Below are 13,569 nucleotides of genomic sequence, written 5' to 3' on the forward strand. Positions count from 1 at the left end.
ATTCTATTTTGTTCAATCATGTAACATGCAACAATGTTGGGCCCCATAATAAGCCTCTTTCTTTTTTTTTTTGGGGTTCTTTGTTGGCAGAGTGGAACTCTTCCATTTCCAGTACAGGTAATCCTTCCTTCACATCAATATACTATGTTAATGTATGTATACACATGTACACACACATAAGAGAGATAGAGAGAGAGGCATGAGTTGCCCCAGCCCCACCACAGGCCGGCTGATTTCGGTTTTCAGGTTGCCAATCATTTTGCATCTAACTTAGTGAAAATTCCCATGGGAAATTCTGAACGTGGCAAGTGATGTTAAATATTAACGTGTTTATCCTAATAGTTACATGAAACCTTGTCCGCATCTTCAACTGTGTGTTCGTGACAGCTGACAAGGGTATGTAGGGGTCCAACGGTTGTTTGATCATTGAACAGATCAAATACCCTGTCACCCTTTCTTGCTTTCTCTCAGATCTCTACCACCACTGCATTAGCAAGCAGTATCTAAGGATAAACTCTTTTGTTATCCTCATCATATAGGAGTACTATTTTTAACTCTTTTTATGTTAAATGAATTGGGATTTTGGTAAAAAATTTTCCATTTGAATTGCTATTTTTCAAATTTTAATAAAAAAATTTACGATAACAATTTAATGCATATGAATTTAAAAGATATGATCACCGAAAAAGAAAAATGTAAAAATTTGTTCTTTGACAAACTTCAATCTTGTTTAGGTTAGGGTCGCAGCCGAGATGGCGATCGGCTGTCTGTCCGGCGGTGGCCCTCCTTTTTGTGTCATTGTATGTGGTGTGCCAAGGAAACATGTGTCGTGTTGCTTATTGATGATGACATTGGATCCCAACTTCCGGACCGGATGACACGATTCTTCAATGGACAGACACTTGACCTTGTTATTTGTTTAGTCCACGAGACCATGTCCCGTGGATTGATTACATTAAGTATTTATATACTACTCACTAATTTTTTTTGGAAGAAAGAAAAGACTAACACGACATTAGATCAAATCACGCCATTTACATTTTACTGACGACAACTAATTTTTTGAAATGACGGGATCTACATTTTGGATTGGATGGCCCAGATCTAAATCACATTAATTCGACCCCGTTGGATCCTACCGTTCCCGATCGTGGTAATGCCAAGTGTCAGATCAGCAAAAAAAAAAAAGAATAAATTAATGTTTTTAATGATTTTCAGTTCAACTTTAACGCCAATCCTATTATTTTAGCAGTAATGGACTAATAGCTAGGTCCTTCGATTTTCCTCCACGACCTTTTTAGGGGAAAAATAAGCTGGGGCCCTAAAATTTATCTATAAAATTTTTAAAATACATACCTCAAAACACTAAAAAAAGAAAACATCTATTTCAATTTTTTATCACTACCATTCCATTTCAGTCCACCTCTACCTCACATGGGATCTTCAGTGCCACTTTTTCAGTGGTAATTCAGTGCCACTTCTATATTTATGTCAAGTGTCCTGTTTATTTAATTTATCATGTGTTGTTTATTTAAATTTCTTCTATCATCATGTAAGAAGTGGAATTAATACTGAATTTGACATCAAGTAGTAGTGACATACAGGATCCCAACTGATACACGGGACGGCCCGCCCCAAATTATGATCGATATAATAATGATCAACCGACGACTCCCCCACTCCTTCCTCGATTGAACGATAATGGTACTAGTTTATAACTTTATATGAAATGCCCGACTTTGGACATAATCGCTGTAGCCTCCACGTGTCGCATAAGCACGGCTACCGACAGACCAAGCTCCCGAATGAAAGAATTTTATCAACCCAGCGCAGCCACCGTTCTAACCTACGCCATCCTCAATATCTCATGTGCGCCTCAGCTCCTGGTCTCCATTTTTTTAAAAAAAATTACTAAAGGGAAAGGCGCTCAAGATAATCACTTATGGGAAAATTCTCATTCTAATCTTGGCTCGGGTTCTTTCTTTTTGTTATCTCTCTCTCTCTCTGTCGCTACGACTGTGCTGTGCCTGTAACTGTAAGTTCACATTTAAACATTCCATTTCTGCTTCCAAGATCTCAAATTTATGTTAAATCTTGCGTATTTAGTCATTCATGTTTATCCATATACTACTTATTTTAGAGCTTAATCTGCTTGTAGTTGGTTCCTGAAAGATCTCAGCTAATTCGGTTTTGATTCCTAGTAATCCGTGCCAGCTCAATTTTTTTCTTTTTTCCCACACACACACGGGTTCTACTCACAGAACTCACTCATCCAATTGCCTTAGTTCTGACCTTTCTCCTCCTCCTGCTCATATTCATGGGTTCATGAGCTATTTCTGCAATAATTCTTGGTTTAAGTGAAGTTGATATTCAAAATATGAGACAATAAATTATTAGGTCTTTTGTTGTGTCATTTGACGAATTTGATGTTTGTCAGTTGGTGAAAGGTTGGTGAATTGGGCAAAGGCAGCCCTTTTTTCTTTCCAGGTGCTTAGGGAGGGGAAGGTTTGTGTGCGGGGCCCCGCCGGGGGGGGGGGTTTCGTTGTTGATGTATTTGTGATTGATTTTGGTCTGATGAGACGCCGCCCGGCGGCGACACCTTCTTTGGAAGATCTTATGGAGAAGGGGCAAGGGAAGAGTCAGCAGTCCCGGCTCTGTCTTCTGGCTTCATTAGCTGCCTTCTTCTGGTTGGCATTACTGTATTTCCACTTTGTAGTTCTTGGAGGCAGTAGTGTTGTTGATCAATCCACCCAAGATCTGAACCCTACTTCTTTAAACGCTCAACCGAGCAATAAGAATACTGTTTTACCCCAACAAATTCAGAGTCCTCCACTCACTACTAGTCCTCCAAAATCTCGAGAACATCGTCCTGCATTAGGTAATAACAGTTCAAGCAACTCCCTTCCGGAATCCGTTACTCAGCGGAGGACTGATGTTTCTACTGGTCAGAAGGCGGAGAACTACCCATTTATGAGGGCTTTAAGAACTGTCGACAATAAGAGTGATCCATGTGGTGGGAGATATATTTATATACATGATCTTCCCCCGAGGTTCAATGAGGATATGCTCAAGGAGTGTAAGACTCTTAGTCTGTGGACCAACATGTGCAAGTTTACTAGCAATGCTGGACTTGGCCCCCCACTTGAGAACGCTGAAGGGGTGTTCTCGAATACGGGATGGTATGCAACTAATCAATTTGCTGTGGATGTGATCTTCAATAACAGGATGAAGCAGTATGAGTGCTTGACTCAAGATTCTTCACTTGCTGCAGCCATTTTTGTACCCTTCTATGCTGGGTTTGATATAGCTCGGTATCTATGGGGCTACAACACTTCGATGAGGGATGCTGCTTCTCTTGCTCTGATTGATTGGTTGACCAAGAAGCCCGAGTGGAGTATCATGGGAGGAAAGGATCATTTCCTTGTTGCAGGGAGGATAACTTGGGATTTTAGGAGACAAACTGAACAAGACTCAGATTGGGGTAACAAGCTTCTTTTCCTACCAGCTGCCAAAAATATGTCCATGCTTGTGGTGGAATCAAGCCCATGGAATGCAAATGATTTTGGTATCCCGTATCCGACCTACTTCCATCCAGCAAAGGATGCTGATGTGTTCATTTGGCAAGATCGTATGAGAAAGTCGGAGCGGAAGTGGCTTTTCTGTTTCGCAGGGGCTCGCCGTCCAGGGGATCCCAAATCAATTAGGGATCAGATCATTGATCAGTGCAAGAAATCTAAGGTGTGTAAGCTACTGGAATGTGATTTGGGTGAGAGCAAGTGTCATTCGCCAAGCAGTATAATGCAGATGTTTCAGAATTCCCATTTCTGCCTACAGCCTCAAGGTGACTCGTATACCAGAAGATCAGCCTTTGACTCAATTTTGGCAGGTTGCATACCCGTCTTTTTCCATCCTGCTTCTGCATACACTCAGTACACCTGGCACCTTCCAAAAAATATTTCAACATATTCCGTGCTAATTCCAGAGAAAGATGTTCGTAAGAATATTGTCAACATAGAGCAATGGCTTAGTCAAATATCTTTGGAGCAAGCAAAGGCAATGAGGGAGGAGGTTATTAAACTTATACCCAGGATAATGTATGCTGATCCTCGGTCTAAGTTGGAAACTCTCAAAGATGCTTTTGATGTAGCTGTGGAGGCAGTTATTCGTAGGGTTACCAAGTTGAGGAGAGACATAATTGGGGGCCGCACAGATGATAACTTCATTGAGGAACTTAGTTGGAAATATGCTTTGTCAGATGAGGGGCCGGTTGATTTGGGACCTCATGAATGGGATCCATTCTTCGAGAAACAAAAGAAGGGTGAAGAAGATTCCAGTGGATCATCAGCAGAGGCAGCTAAAAATTCATGGAAGATCGAGCAAAGGCAACAGTGATCATCAGGGGGAGGAAGAATTTGCGTATTTTCAGCAATCTCTGGACACACTGGCTGCAGGTGAAGTGATGCCGTGGTTAATTGGAGGTCCGGTTGGAAGGTATGAAAATTTAGTTGGGCTAATTGGGGAACCCATTCCAGGATCCTGGTTGTAAACGGAAAAGCTCACAAGGATAGAGACACCCGTAAATTTCTGCTTTTGCAGTGAATAGGTATTTTGTAGTTTGCCCTTAATAGTTATCGGTTTTCCTGTCATTCTTTGTTATGAAGTATGGATACGGCGGATGATGTTATTCTAATCTAAGGTAGTAGTAATAAAATGGCAACGAGATATTATGGCATGAGAATGACAAATTGATGAGTTCCTTCTGCTTTTCCTTCTAGTATGGATGGTGCATGTCCCGATGCATTTAAATTGGCTTTTTTATCTTAGCTTTTACTTTCTCGGAAATCCTGGCAAATGATTAAAGGCCTTGAAACATCTTGGATGGATGGATCCTTCCGTGTCAATTGGTATTGAAATGGAATCTCACGATTTAAATCCTTTTTTTTTTTTTTTTTTATAAAGAAAAATAAAAAAGCAGTTACACCGAAAATGGTCCTCCTGTTAATTCGCCAACCCCTTTATTTGTGACCTCTTGGTCTTTCTATGCGATGTTCATTTGCGACTTTGGGGTGGCTGAAAATCGATACTCCATTCAAATGGAATATGACATTTCTTTTGATGGGCCGCTCTTTTGATGGGCCTTGGGTTTGTCTACTTAGCCGTTTGCAATTCCGTTTGTGACCTTCCAAGTTTATCAACAACATTCAAAAGCATCAGAACCCTCCAACGAAAGACAACAAAGGGAAAGGCTACGCATGTCGACGGGTCTACATGTATGAGACATCATTTCCTTCAATTTTATATGTATTATATGCACAAAATTTCGCTAGTGTATGTATATATTGTCAGTGTATCAAAAATTTATGCTAAGGAAAAATGTGAATAATTAGCGTCCAAAGTTAAAACATTCCATTTAGTTTCTCATACCATATATTCTGCCTCCTCCAATTCAGGTTGGTAGCTATCTCACGGAGCAAGGGCTGTCGATAGGGTTCTATGAGCGTGATTTTGGTAAGTCCAAACTCGACTCACAAAATAAATAGAGCTTTTGAGTTGGGACCCAAATTATAATAAGAGTCAGATTCGATTAACATTTTTATATGAGTTTCAAGTTAAAATCAGAATCAACCAAAACTCACTGTAAAATGCATCATTATATTACATATAATGTGTGTTTAATATTTATGAATTATATATAAATTATTAATATTATATGTTGTAATATGATTATGTATTATTATTATTATATATATATATACATATATAATAAGACTTATAACCATACCTTAATCAAACACGAGCTTGGCAAAATCCAAACTCAGTTCACATTTAATTGAATGGAAATTTAATATTTTTTAGATTTAAACTCTGTCCCATCCAATTATATATGAAGTTTCACAAGTTTTTTTTTTTTTTTTTTGTATTCACGCCAAATAGATTGGGTTCAGACTGACCCGGCCCAGTTCACAATGAAGTGCGGCCTACCGAGTGGAAACGAGTCTTTGACAACCTTAGAAGCAGTCCACGGTGGGGCTGGAGGGGAGCGCAAGCGCCACGTGCAATGGGAGCCATGCATAGCACTGCTCGATTATAAATGCTACTCGAGTGAAGAAACGAAGAAGTAACAAACGGCAACCCTTTATTATTATTTTATATATTTTTTTTGGTAATAGAATTGAAGAATATTCTGACGAGGTTTTGTGGTCCAATTGAGAAGACAAAGATTCATAAACAATTTCAATTCTAATGTCCAACGGCTATCTAGTATTTACTAGGAGTGCCGCAAAGGTTTTTTTTTTTTTTTTTTTTTTGTGTTGGGTTTTTTGGTTGAGAATTGAGCTATAGTCAAATTATATACTCCGGCAGAAACATCCCGTGAAAATTGAAACACGCTCGAGTTGAGCAGCTCCTCCAAGTAAAAGGGGAATTAAGCAGGAGCCAGGAGCCAGGAGCCAGGAGCCAGGATTCTCTCTCAACAAGGGATACTCGTGATTCAGAGCTCTTAAATTTCACGAGTTTCTTCTTTCCCTTCTGGCTTCAGACATTCAGACATGCCTCCAAATCCCAGTTTTGGCTTTTCTTCACACCACCTTCAAATACCCCCCAGAACCATGCACGACATCAAGCAACCCGGAATCATCAAGCATTTGCTTCATTTGCCATGGCCGCCCAACTCCAGCTTTTCTTTCTCTGCATATTGTCCTTTTACTTCGGTTTCCTACAAGCTGATCATCTTGAAACCTACATTGTTCAACTCCATCCCAATGGAATTACCAGACCTTCCTTCAGCTCCAAGTTTCATTGGCACTTGTCCTTCATTCACAAAGCCATTTCATCTGAAGAAGACTCCGCCTCTCGCCTCCTGTACTCTTACCGCTCAGCCATGGAAGGCTTTGCAGCTCGGCTGTCCAAGCTTGAGCTTGAGACTCTGCAGCGGTCCCCAGAAGTAATAGCAGTCAGACCTGAGAGGAGAATTGAGCTCCAAACCACGTACTCTTACAAGTTCTTAGGACTCAATCCAACAGCGAACGGGAATGCCATTGGTGCCATTCTCAAGTCTGGATTTGGCAGGGGAGCAATAATTGGGGTGCTCGACACGGGAATTTGGCCCGAGAGTCCGAGTTTTAGTGATGATGGCATGCCCCCTGTGCCTAAAAAATGGAGAGGAATTTGCCAGCAAGGAGAAGACTTTAATTCTTCGAGCTGTAATCGCAAACTTATTGGCGCCCGATTTTTCACTAAAGGTTACCGTGCGGCTTCCAAGTCCTTGTCAACAGATGATGCCGTTGAATATGTGTCACCGAGGGACGGCCAGGGTCATGGCACCCACACAGCATCGACTGCTGCTGGAACCCCAGTTCAAATGGCTAATGTTCTGGGCAACGGGGCAGGAGAGGCTCGAGGGATGGCTCCAGGGGCGCACATTGCTGTATATAAAGTTTGCTGGTTCAGTGGCTGTTACAGCTCTGACATCCTAGCAGCAATGGACGTAGCGATCAGAGATGGAGTGGATATACTCTCCCTTTCACTTGGTGGCTTCCCTGTTCCGCTTTATGAGAATACCATTGCCATTGGCAGCTTCCGGGCTATGGAGCGCGGGATATCAGTTGTATGTGCTGCAGGAAATAACGGTCCAATCCAAAGCTCGGTTGCTAATGAAGCTCCTTGGATTGCAACTATTGGTGCTAGTACGCTTGATCGAAGATTTCCGGCTATAGTTCAGCTTGGTAACGGGAAATTTCTCTATGGGGAATCCGTATACCCTGGAAAAGGAATTCCAAGCGCTGAGAGAAAACTTGAGGCAGTCTACATAACAGGAGGGCAGAAGGGAAGCGAATTCTGCTTGGAAGGCTCTCTTCCTACCGCAAAGGTTCGTGGCAAAATGGTAGTTTGTGATCGAGGTGTCAATGGGAGGGCGGAGAAAGGTCAGGTTGTGAAGAAGGCTGGTGGGGCTGCAATGATCTTAACAAATACAGCAATAAATCTTGAGGAAGATTCTGTTGATGTCCATGTCCTTCCAGCCACATTAATTGGTTTTGATGAATCAGTTCTGCTGAAAAGCTACATAAACTCCACAAGGAGTCCGATGGCACGAATTATATTCGGAGGAACAGTAATTGGGAAGTCTAGAGCACCTGCAGTAGCACAGTTTTCATCGAGGGGACCGAGTTTTACTGATCCTTCAATTCTCAAACCTGATGTTATTGCTCCAGGGGTTAACATCATTGCTGCTTGGCCGCAGAATTTAGGCCCCAGCGGCCTTCCAGAAGACAATAGACGAGTGAACTTCACACTAATGTCTGGCACTTCCATGTCTTGTCCACACGTCAGTGGAATTACTGCTCTCATCCATTCTGCTCACCCACAGTGGTCTCCAGCAGCAATCAAGTCCGCGCTTATGACAACAGCTGATGTAACTGACCATCTAGGGAAACCGATAATGGATGGAGACCATCCTGCAGGACTTTTCGCGACTGGAGCTGGACATGTAAATCCAATTAGAGCCATCAATCCAGGGTTGGTATATGAAATCCAGCCCATGGAGTACGTAATTCACCTCTGCAGTCTTGGATACACAAGATCTGAAGTTTTCAGCATTACTCACAGGAATGTTAGTTGCCATGACATTGTGCAGAAGAATAGGGGTTTTAGCCTCAATTACCCCACTATATCTGTCATGTTCGGGCCAAGAATGACTGGTAAAATGATTAAGAGGAAACTCACAAATGTTGGTAATCCTAATACGGTTTTCTCAGTTGATGTGATGCCACCGGACGGTGTCAAGGTGAGGGTTAAGCCACGACAGCTGACATTTACACACACAAATCAAACGATGAGTTACAGAGTTTGGTTAATGTCGAGGAGAAGAAATGGAAGCGAGGGGACGAATTTTGCTCAAGGGAGTTTGACTTGGTTCAACAGCAGACAAAGATCCAACGGGGTTAGAAGTCCCATTTCAGTGACTTGGGCTTCAAAGTGAAGAAAAACAACTTTGTTTAAGCGGCAATACTACTGCCAGTAGTATTTCACCTTCACATTTCTTAGGAATTTCGTCTGGGACGATGACAAGAGGAGTCACGTCCGTCAATCTTTTCTATATTTTAAATTTCTTTTCTTTGCATCTTTTACAAAGGGAAATTTCAGCATTTCACTAATTAGAGCATGTTTTACATCTAAAGACTGTCTACTCTGGACACAAAATGATTCTAGATTTCAAACACGTTCAACAGATTCAAGCATACACAACAAACACAGCAGAGGAGCACCTCCAAGAAATCTGAAGGTTAGGCTCCACGGGCAAATTCTAGCACTCCAACTCACAAGATTAGAGAACCCAATTTACATAATCTAATTTAATAGCAAAACAGAATTGGATAATAGAATGCCTGCCAATCTACAAGACAAAAATGATCGCAATATTTGATTCCATTCTCTTTTTTTGATCCATCACCTGTTTACTTTCTCTTAGTTCTTATATAAAACAAATAACTGCAAGAGAAGCACGTGAAACACAAGCACTATTGTCTCGACTTGCATGCAAATCTCATTTGAGAGCTATTTGCTTGAAATACTATGGAAAACACAAATTTTCCAATTTCAATCAACCTAACTGCAGAAAACCAACGTGCCAGACAAACTTGAAGAGAAACAGAGAGGAGGAAAGAATGTGCCATTGCTTCATTTTTTGATGAATTGTAGTCCGTTAGCATTAGCGTATCGCTCCATGAATCTCATGAACCTGTCCCAATCTCTTGGTGTCCGCATGATATACTTAGCTTCAATAGCTGCAGGCTTCCCGTTAACAAATTTAGCATTAACATCAACTGACTGAAGGACCCCTTCTTCATCAATCATGTAGAATCCGGTTATATCACCAACCTCACTAGAGGAGTCAAAAACTGACGGTTCGTCAAATCTGAATATGGCCACACCATTTGTGCCATCCCTTGATTTCGTTAGCTTCACGTCAGGTATTGTCTGTTCATCAGTTCCTTGTATGAACTGAATCGTGGGTTTTGCCATCATCATTATTGTGAGTCTAGATGACTGACACTGTTTTCTTGGGGCGGCGAAACGTGAATGAGGTATGCGCAAAGGTTTACCATTGAATGGGGAACGTAAAATATGAATGGCTCCAGAAGGCAAGCCTGCACGACAAGTAGTAGTAGTAAGATCATGTCGTAAGTGCAGAATCACATGTAAATTGAGCATCTTCTTCCCTGTTGCAATCCTGATTCTCAATTAATTATTCATCCGTAAATGTTGTCTATTACCACCTATAGTTTAGGACGAAAGAGGAACGAACACCTTTGTCAAGCAAATTTTAGCCCAGCTCGTGGAAAGGTCACCAGTCTGTAAGAAGAGTAACAGAAATGCGAAGGTACGTACATAATTTCGAAAAGGTAGTTCTTGCGGTCATATTTTGGTGTACGATTAAGAAGCCATGGTATCGCACTGTCTCTATACGAATTATGAGCAGGAAACAGCGCACTTGCACAGACATTCAATTAATAGGACAAAAACAGTTTCTGAGTTAGCTATGCTTGCAAGGGTAAAATTCATAGTGGTAAGGATCAAGCCCAACTGGGATATTGATTTGAAAGCAACCCTATTCGACTTGAGCACAAGAGCCATTGTGCATAACACTTGGGACAGATTAGAATTTGAGTGAACTTAAAGTAGTAGTAGTAGAAATTTAATGACAAAGAAGCCATGATTAGAAGAGCAGGGAAACATGTCACGAAGGAAGCAATGAGGGGTGGCAGTAGTAGCAGTAGATGTACCTGCAAGAGAGCGAGGGTGGTGAGAAATTGCTGTACAGAAAGCAACAGACCGCAGCGTTGCCATTTCTTCCGTTCTTTCTTCACGCAGCCTCTGTGTGTGTGTGTGTGTGTGTGTCTGTGAGAGGCAGTACGGGAGAGGGAGAGAGGGGGGGTGTGTGGAAGCGAAAGTATCAGAATTTGCAGCCAGGGGAAAGTTTAAGTTTCAGTGATTCGAGGTGGAAGTGTTCTTTGCGGGATTGTGGGTAGCAGGATGTGTAATGACGACAGCCATTCACCTTGCAAAAGGATTGACTCTACTTGTCCCGTCCCATCCCATCCCATCTTCTACTACTAGTAATATTTCATAGCCAGACTGGTTTTCTTGATTCTTCTTAGAAAGTAAAAAAAAAAAAAAAGAGTGAATATTTCTGCTGCAGCAGCGACAAGTTGGGCTCCAAATCCAATATACAAGTTGGGCTCCAAATCCAATATACATACGGTGCTATGCATATGTAGCTTCAAAGTCAAATACATGGCCTGCTGTTGTATCTCCTTTTGCAGAGTCACACCCTGGAGGCCCAAAAAACGGTGGAAAGCCAACCTGCCCTCCTTCTCGGCCCGTTCTATCCATGAAACAGATTGCACTAAAGGCCCGTTCTATCCGTATATATCCAGTACTCTCCATTCCATTCCATTTGTGAAGACCAGCCAGCCAATCCATCCATGTGTCACAGAAGACGGTGGCCCCACAACTCACTCACACATCATGTGCCACATGTGCAATCTCCACAGTACACACCTATCACTCGGTCTATTATTTGATTTCTACTTTGCAAACTATACAATATTTATGGCTGGGATGATTGATGGTGGAGTTCCGTTCCGTGGGAGGAGCTGATCAGGGAAGCTGCGGCTTCACATGGCCTCCACTTGCTTTATACGACGGTTTTAATTGGTTCTTCCAATCTTTCCATCAACAGTTTATTTCACATGTTTGCATGTGAAATATGGCTGTTTATTCTGTTTAAACTAATGATAATAATAATTAATGCTTCTCCGTTAATCTTATACTAAGTACTACTAAAGTTTATGGTGAAGAGGTGTGGGGTGGCCCGCCATGCATACGCCACTAACACTCCAATCATCATCTGATCTCTGATCTATATATAGAAGTTGAATTTCGACACCAAAAAAAAAAAAAATCTGATCTCTGATTTATTCCGGATTACATTTTGCTGTTATATTTATTGTCGAACCGTTTTTGTGCTTTTATTATGATCCCATACCTGATACCAATACCACACACAAGTGACAACTGATAAGACATACACTACGAACTCTTAACTAACGGATAATAACTACCCCTATATATCAAGCTTATAAATCACAAACAAATTTTATTTTTACTATAATTTTAGATTTTTTTAATTTAGTAATCTTTATCCTTAACTAACGGAAAATAACCATCCCTACAAATCGCTAACTGATAACAAACTGACCACTATGAAAATCACGTATCGAGAAGTAAGGATCTCATTTGAATTACAATTTCCATAATTCCCACAATTCTACATATATGACGTATCATGCTTTTCATAATTATTCACAAAAATTGAAAATTGCTATCTCATTTTATTCTCATTTGTCATCCACACAAACCAAATACAGTAAGAAAAAATCATTGCCTATCATACTCTCACCATGTACAATTGCCATCTACAAACACTTCAACGGCGCCTGAGTTCAAAATCATGCCTATAGTAAAATTACTCCAGTTTAATTAGTTACTGAACAAATTCTTCAATTCATAATCATAACATATATCTTCTTTCATTCTTACTAGGTTAAATATTTTCAAATACTTGCTTACATTCATAGCATTAACAAGAAAGCATATTCTATGAGTTATGCAAAAATTTGTGGACAACCATGTGAAGGTTATTTTGCAAAAATAGTGTGTATGCATTGTAATGACTTGGTCGACACTATTGTTAGGTAATTAATTTCATGTCCCTTTAATTTCAACGTATTTTTTTGTACTGTATATAACTTTTTCTTCTCAAACAGGCGCAACGTTAATATACAAATCGGAGATTCCAGCGGTAACCTGCATCTTAATCTACAAGATAGACATGCACGATTCATATTTCGTTATGATGTTTCTTATCTTAGAGAATTGCAAAGAAAAGTGAAATTTTTTATACATATTTATTTTTTATAATACCATTTATAAACTACGTAAAAAATACACTTATTTTGAATTCCGCATGCTCTTAATTCTCAAGAAAATGGAGGTAAACAATTTTCGAATGATGTATACATTTTATTATATTTCGATCTATTGCTAGACAAATCTTAAATTTTAATTATGTTGGTACGATTTTTTAATTAATTTTTTTGATTCACCGCCTCTTTTAATTTCTTTTAATAATGTCAGCACCGTGCGTATTCATGCTAGTAAAGTAAGCATTTATGAGCTTATTTGGCAAAATGGTTTAAAAGGAAACATTACTATTATTCAACCATCTAAGGCAAATTCACGTTACTTCTTTTAAACGTAAAAGCCCCTATAATTTTAGTCTTCACTAACTACTTAGTTTTGTTTCCTTTTACTCATTTGGCATTTTGAAGAGAGAAGAACAAAGGAACTTCATTCATTTTGTTCCAATTATCAACTACTATTATTATCTCTTGCATTATTAGTGATGTCCAGGTTTAACAAAGCTTTCACATGGTTTGAGACTTGGAGTTAATTAAAATACTCGAGTGAACATGTAGTCTATCACTAATCTGTTTGTCATCTTTTATC

The 13,569-nt window shown here is 40.2% G+C and overlaps 3 protein-coding genes across 3 annotated transcripts; 2 read left to right on the forward strand and 1 right to left on the reverse strand.

Annotated features, from left to right (window-relative positions):
• Positions 1-1,848: 1,848 nt before the first annotated feature.
• Positions 1,849-4,732, forward strand: LOC140013595 (xyloglucan galactosyltransferase MUR3-like). Its single transcript, XM_072062943.1, has 2 exons — positions 1,849-2,035; positions 2,438-4,732. The coding sequence occupies exon 2, from the start codon at positions 2,575-2,577 to the stop codon at positions 4,390-4,392; it is 1,818 nt and encodes a 605-aa protein (XP_071919044.1). The 5' UTR covers positions 1,849-2,035; positions 2,438-2,574; the 3' UTR covers positions 4,393-4,732.
• Positions 4,733-6,531: 1,799 nt separating this feature from the next.
• LOC140013598 (subtilisin-like protease SBT1.2) lies at positions 6,532-9,175 on the forward strand. Its single transcript, XM_072062948.1, has one exon. The coding sequence runs from the start codon at positions 6,659-6,661 to the stop codon at positions 8,975-8,977; it is 2,319 nt and encodes a 772-aa protein (XP_071919049.1). The 5' UTR covers positions 6,532-6,658; the 3' UTR covers positions 8,978-9,175.
• Positions 9,176-9,405: 230 nt separating this feature from the next.
• Positions 9,406-11,090, reverse strand: LOC140013603 (photosystem II reaction center PSB28 protein, chloroplastic-like). The gene is made up of 2 exons (XM_072062956.1): positions 10,782-11,090; positions 9,406-10,145 (listed from the first exon to the last, which is right to left on the reverse strand). The coding sequence occupies exons 1-2, from the start codon at positions 10,843-10,845 to the stop codon at positions 9,676-9,678; spliced, it is 534 nt and encodes a 177-aa protein (XP_071919057.1). The 5' UTR covers positions 10,846-11,090; the 3' UTR covers positions 9,406-9,675.
• Between the last annotated feature and the right edge of the window lie 2,479 nt (positions 11,091-13,569).

The sequence above is a fragment of the Coffea arabica genome, chromosome 1e (genome assembly GCF_036785885.1).
Source record: "Coffea arabica cultivar ET-39 chromosome 1e, Coffea Arabica ET-39 HiFi, whole genome shotgun sequence".
Classification (NCBI taxonomy): Eukaryota; Viridiplantae; Streptophyta; class Magnoliopsida; order Gentianales; family Rubiaceae; genus Coffea; species Coffea arabica.

Coding starts and splice junctions, on each gene's coding strand:
- LOC140013595 (XM_072062943.1), top strand. CDS start 2,575: ATGAGACGCCGCCCGGCGGCGACACCTTCTTTGGAAGATCTTATGGAG.
- LOC140013598 (XM_072062948.1), top strand. CDS start 6,659: ATGGCCGCCCAACTCCAGCTTTTCTTTCTCTGCATATTGTCCTTTTAC.
- LOC140013603 (XM_072062956.1), bottom strand. CDS start 10,845: ATGGCAACGCTGCGGTCTGTTGCTTTCTGTACAGCAATTTCTCACCAC. Junction 10,146..10,781: donor CCACCCTCGCTCTCTTGCAG/GTACATCTACTG, acceptor CTTGTCGTGCAG/GCTTGCCTTCTGGAGCCATT.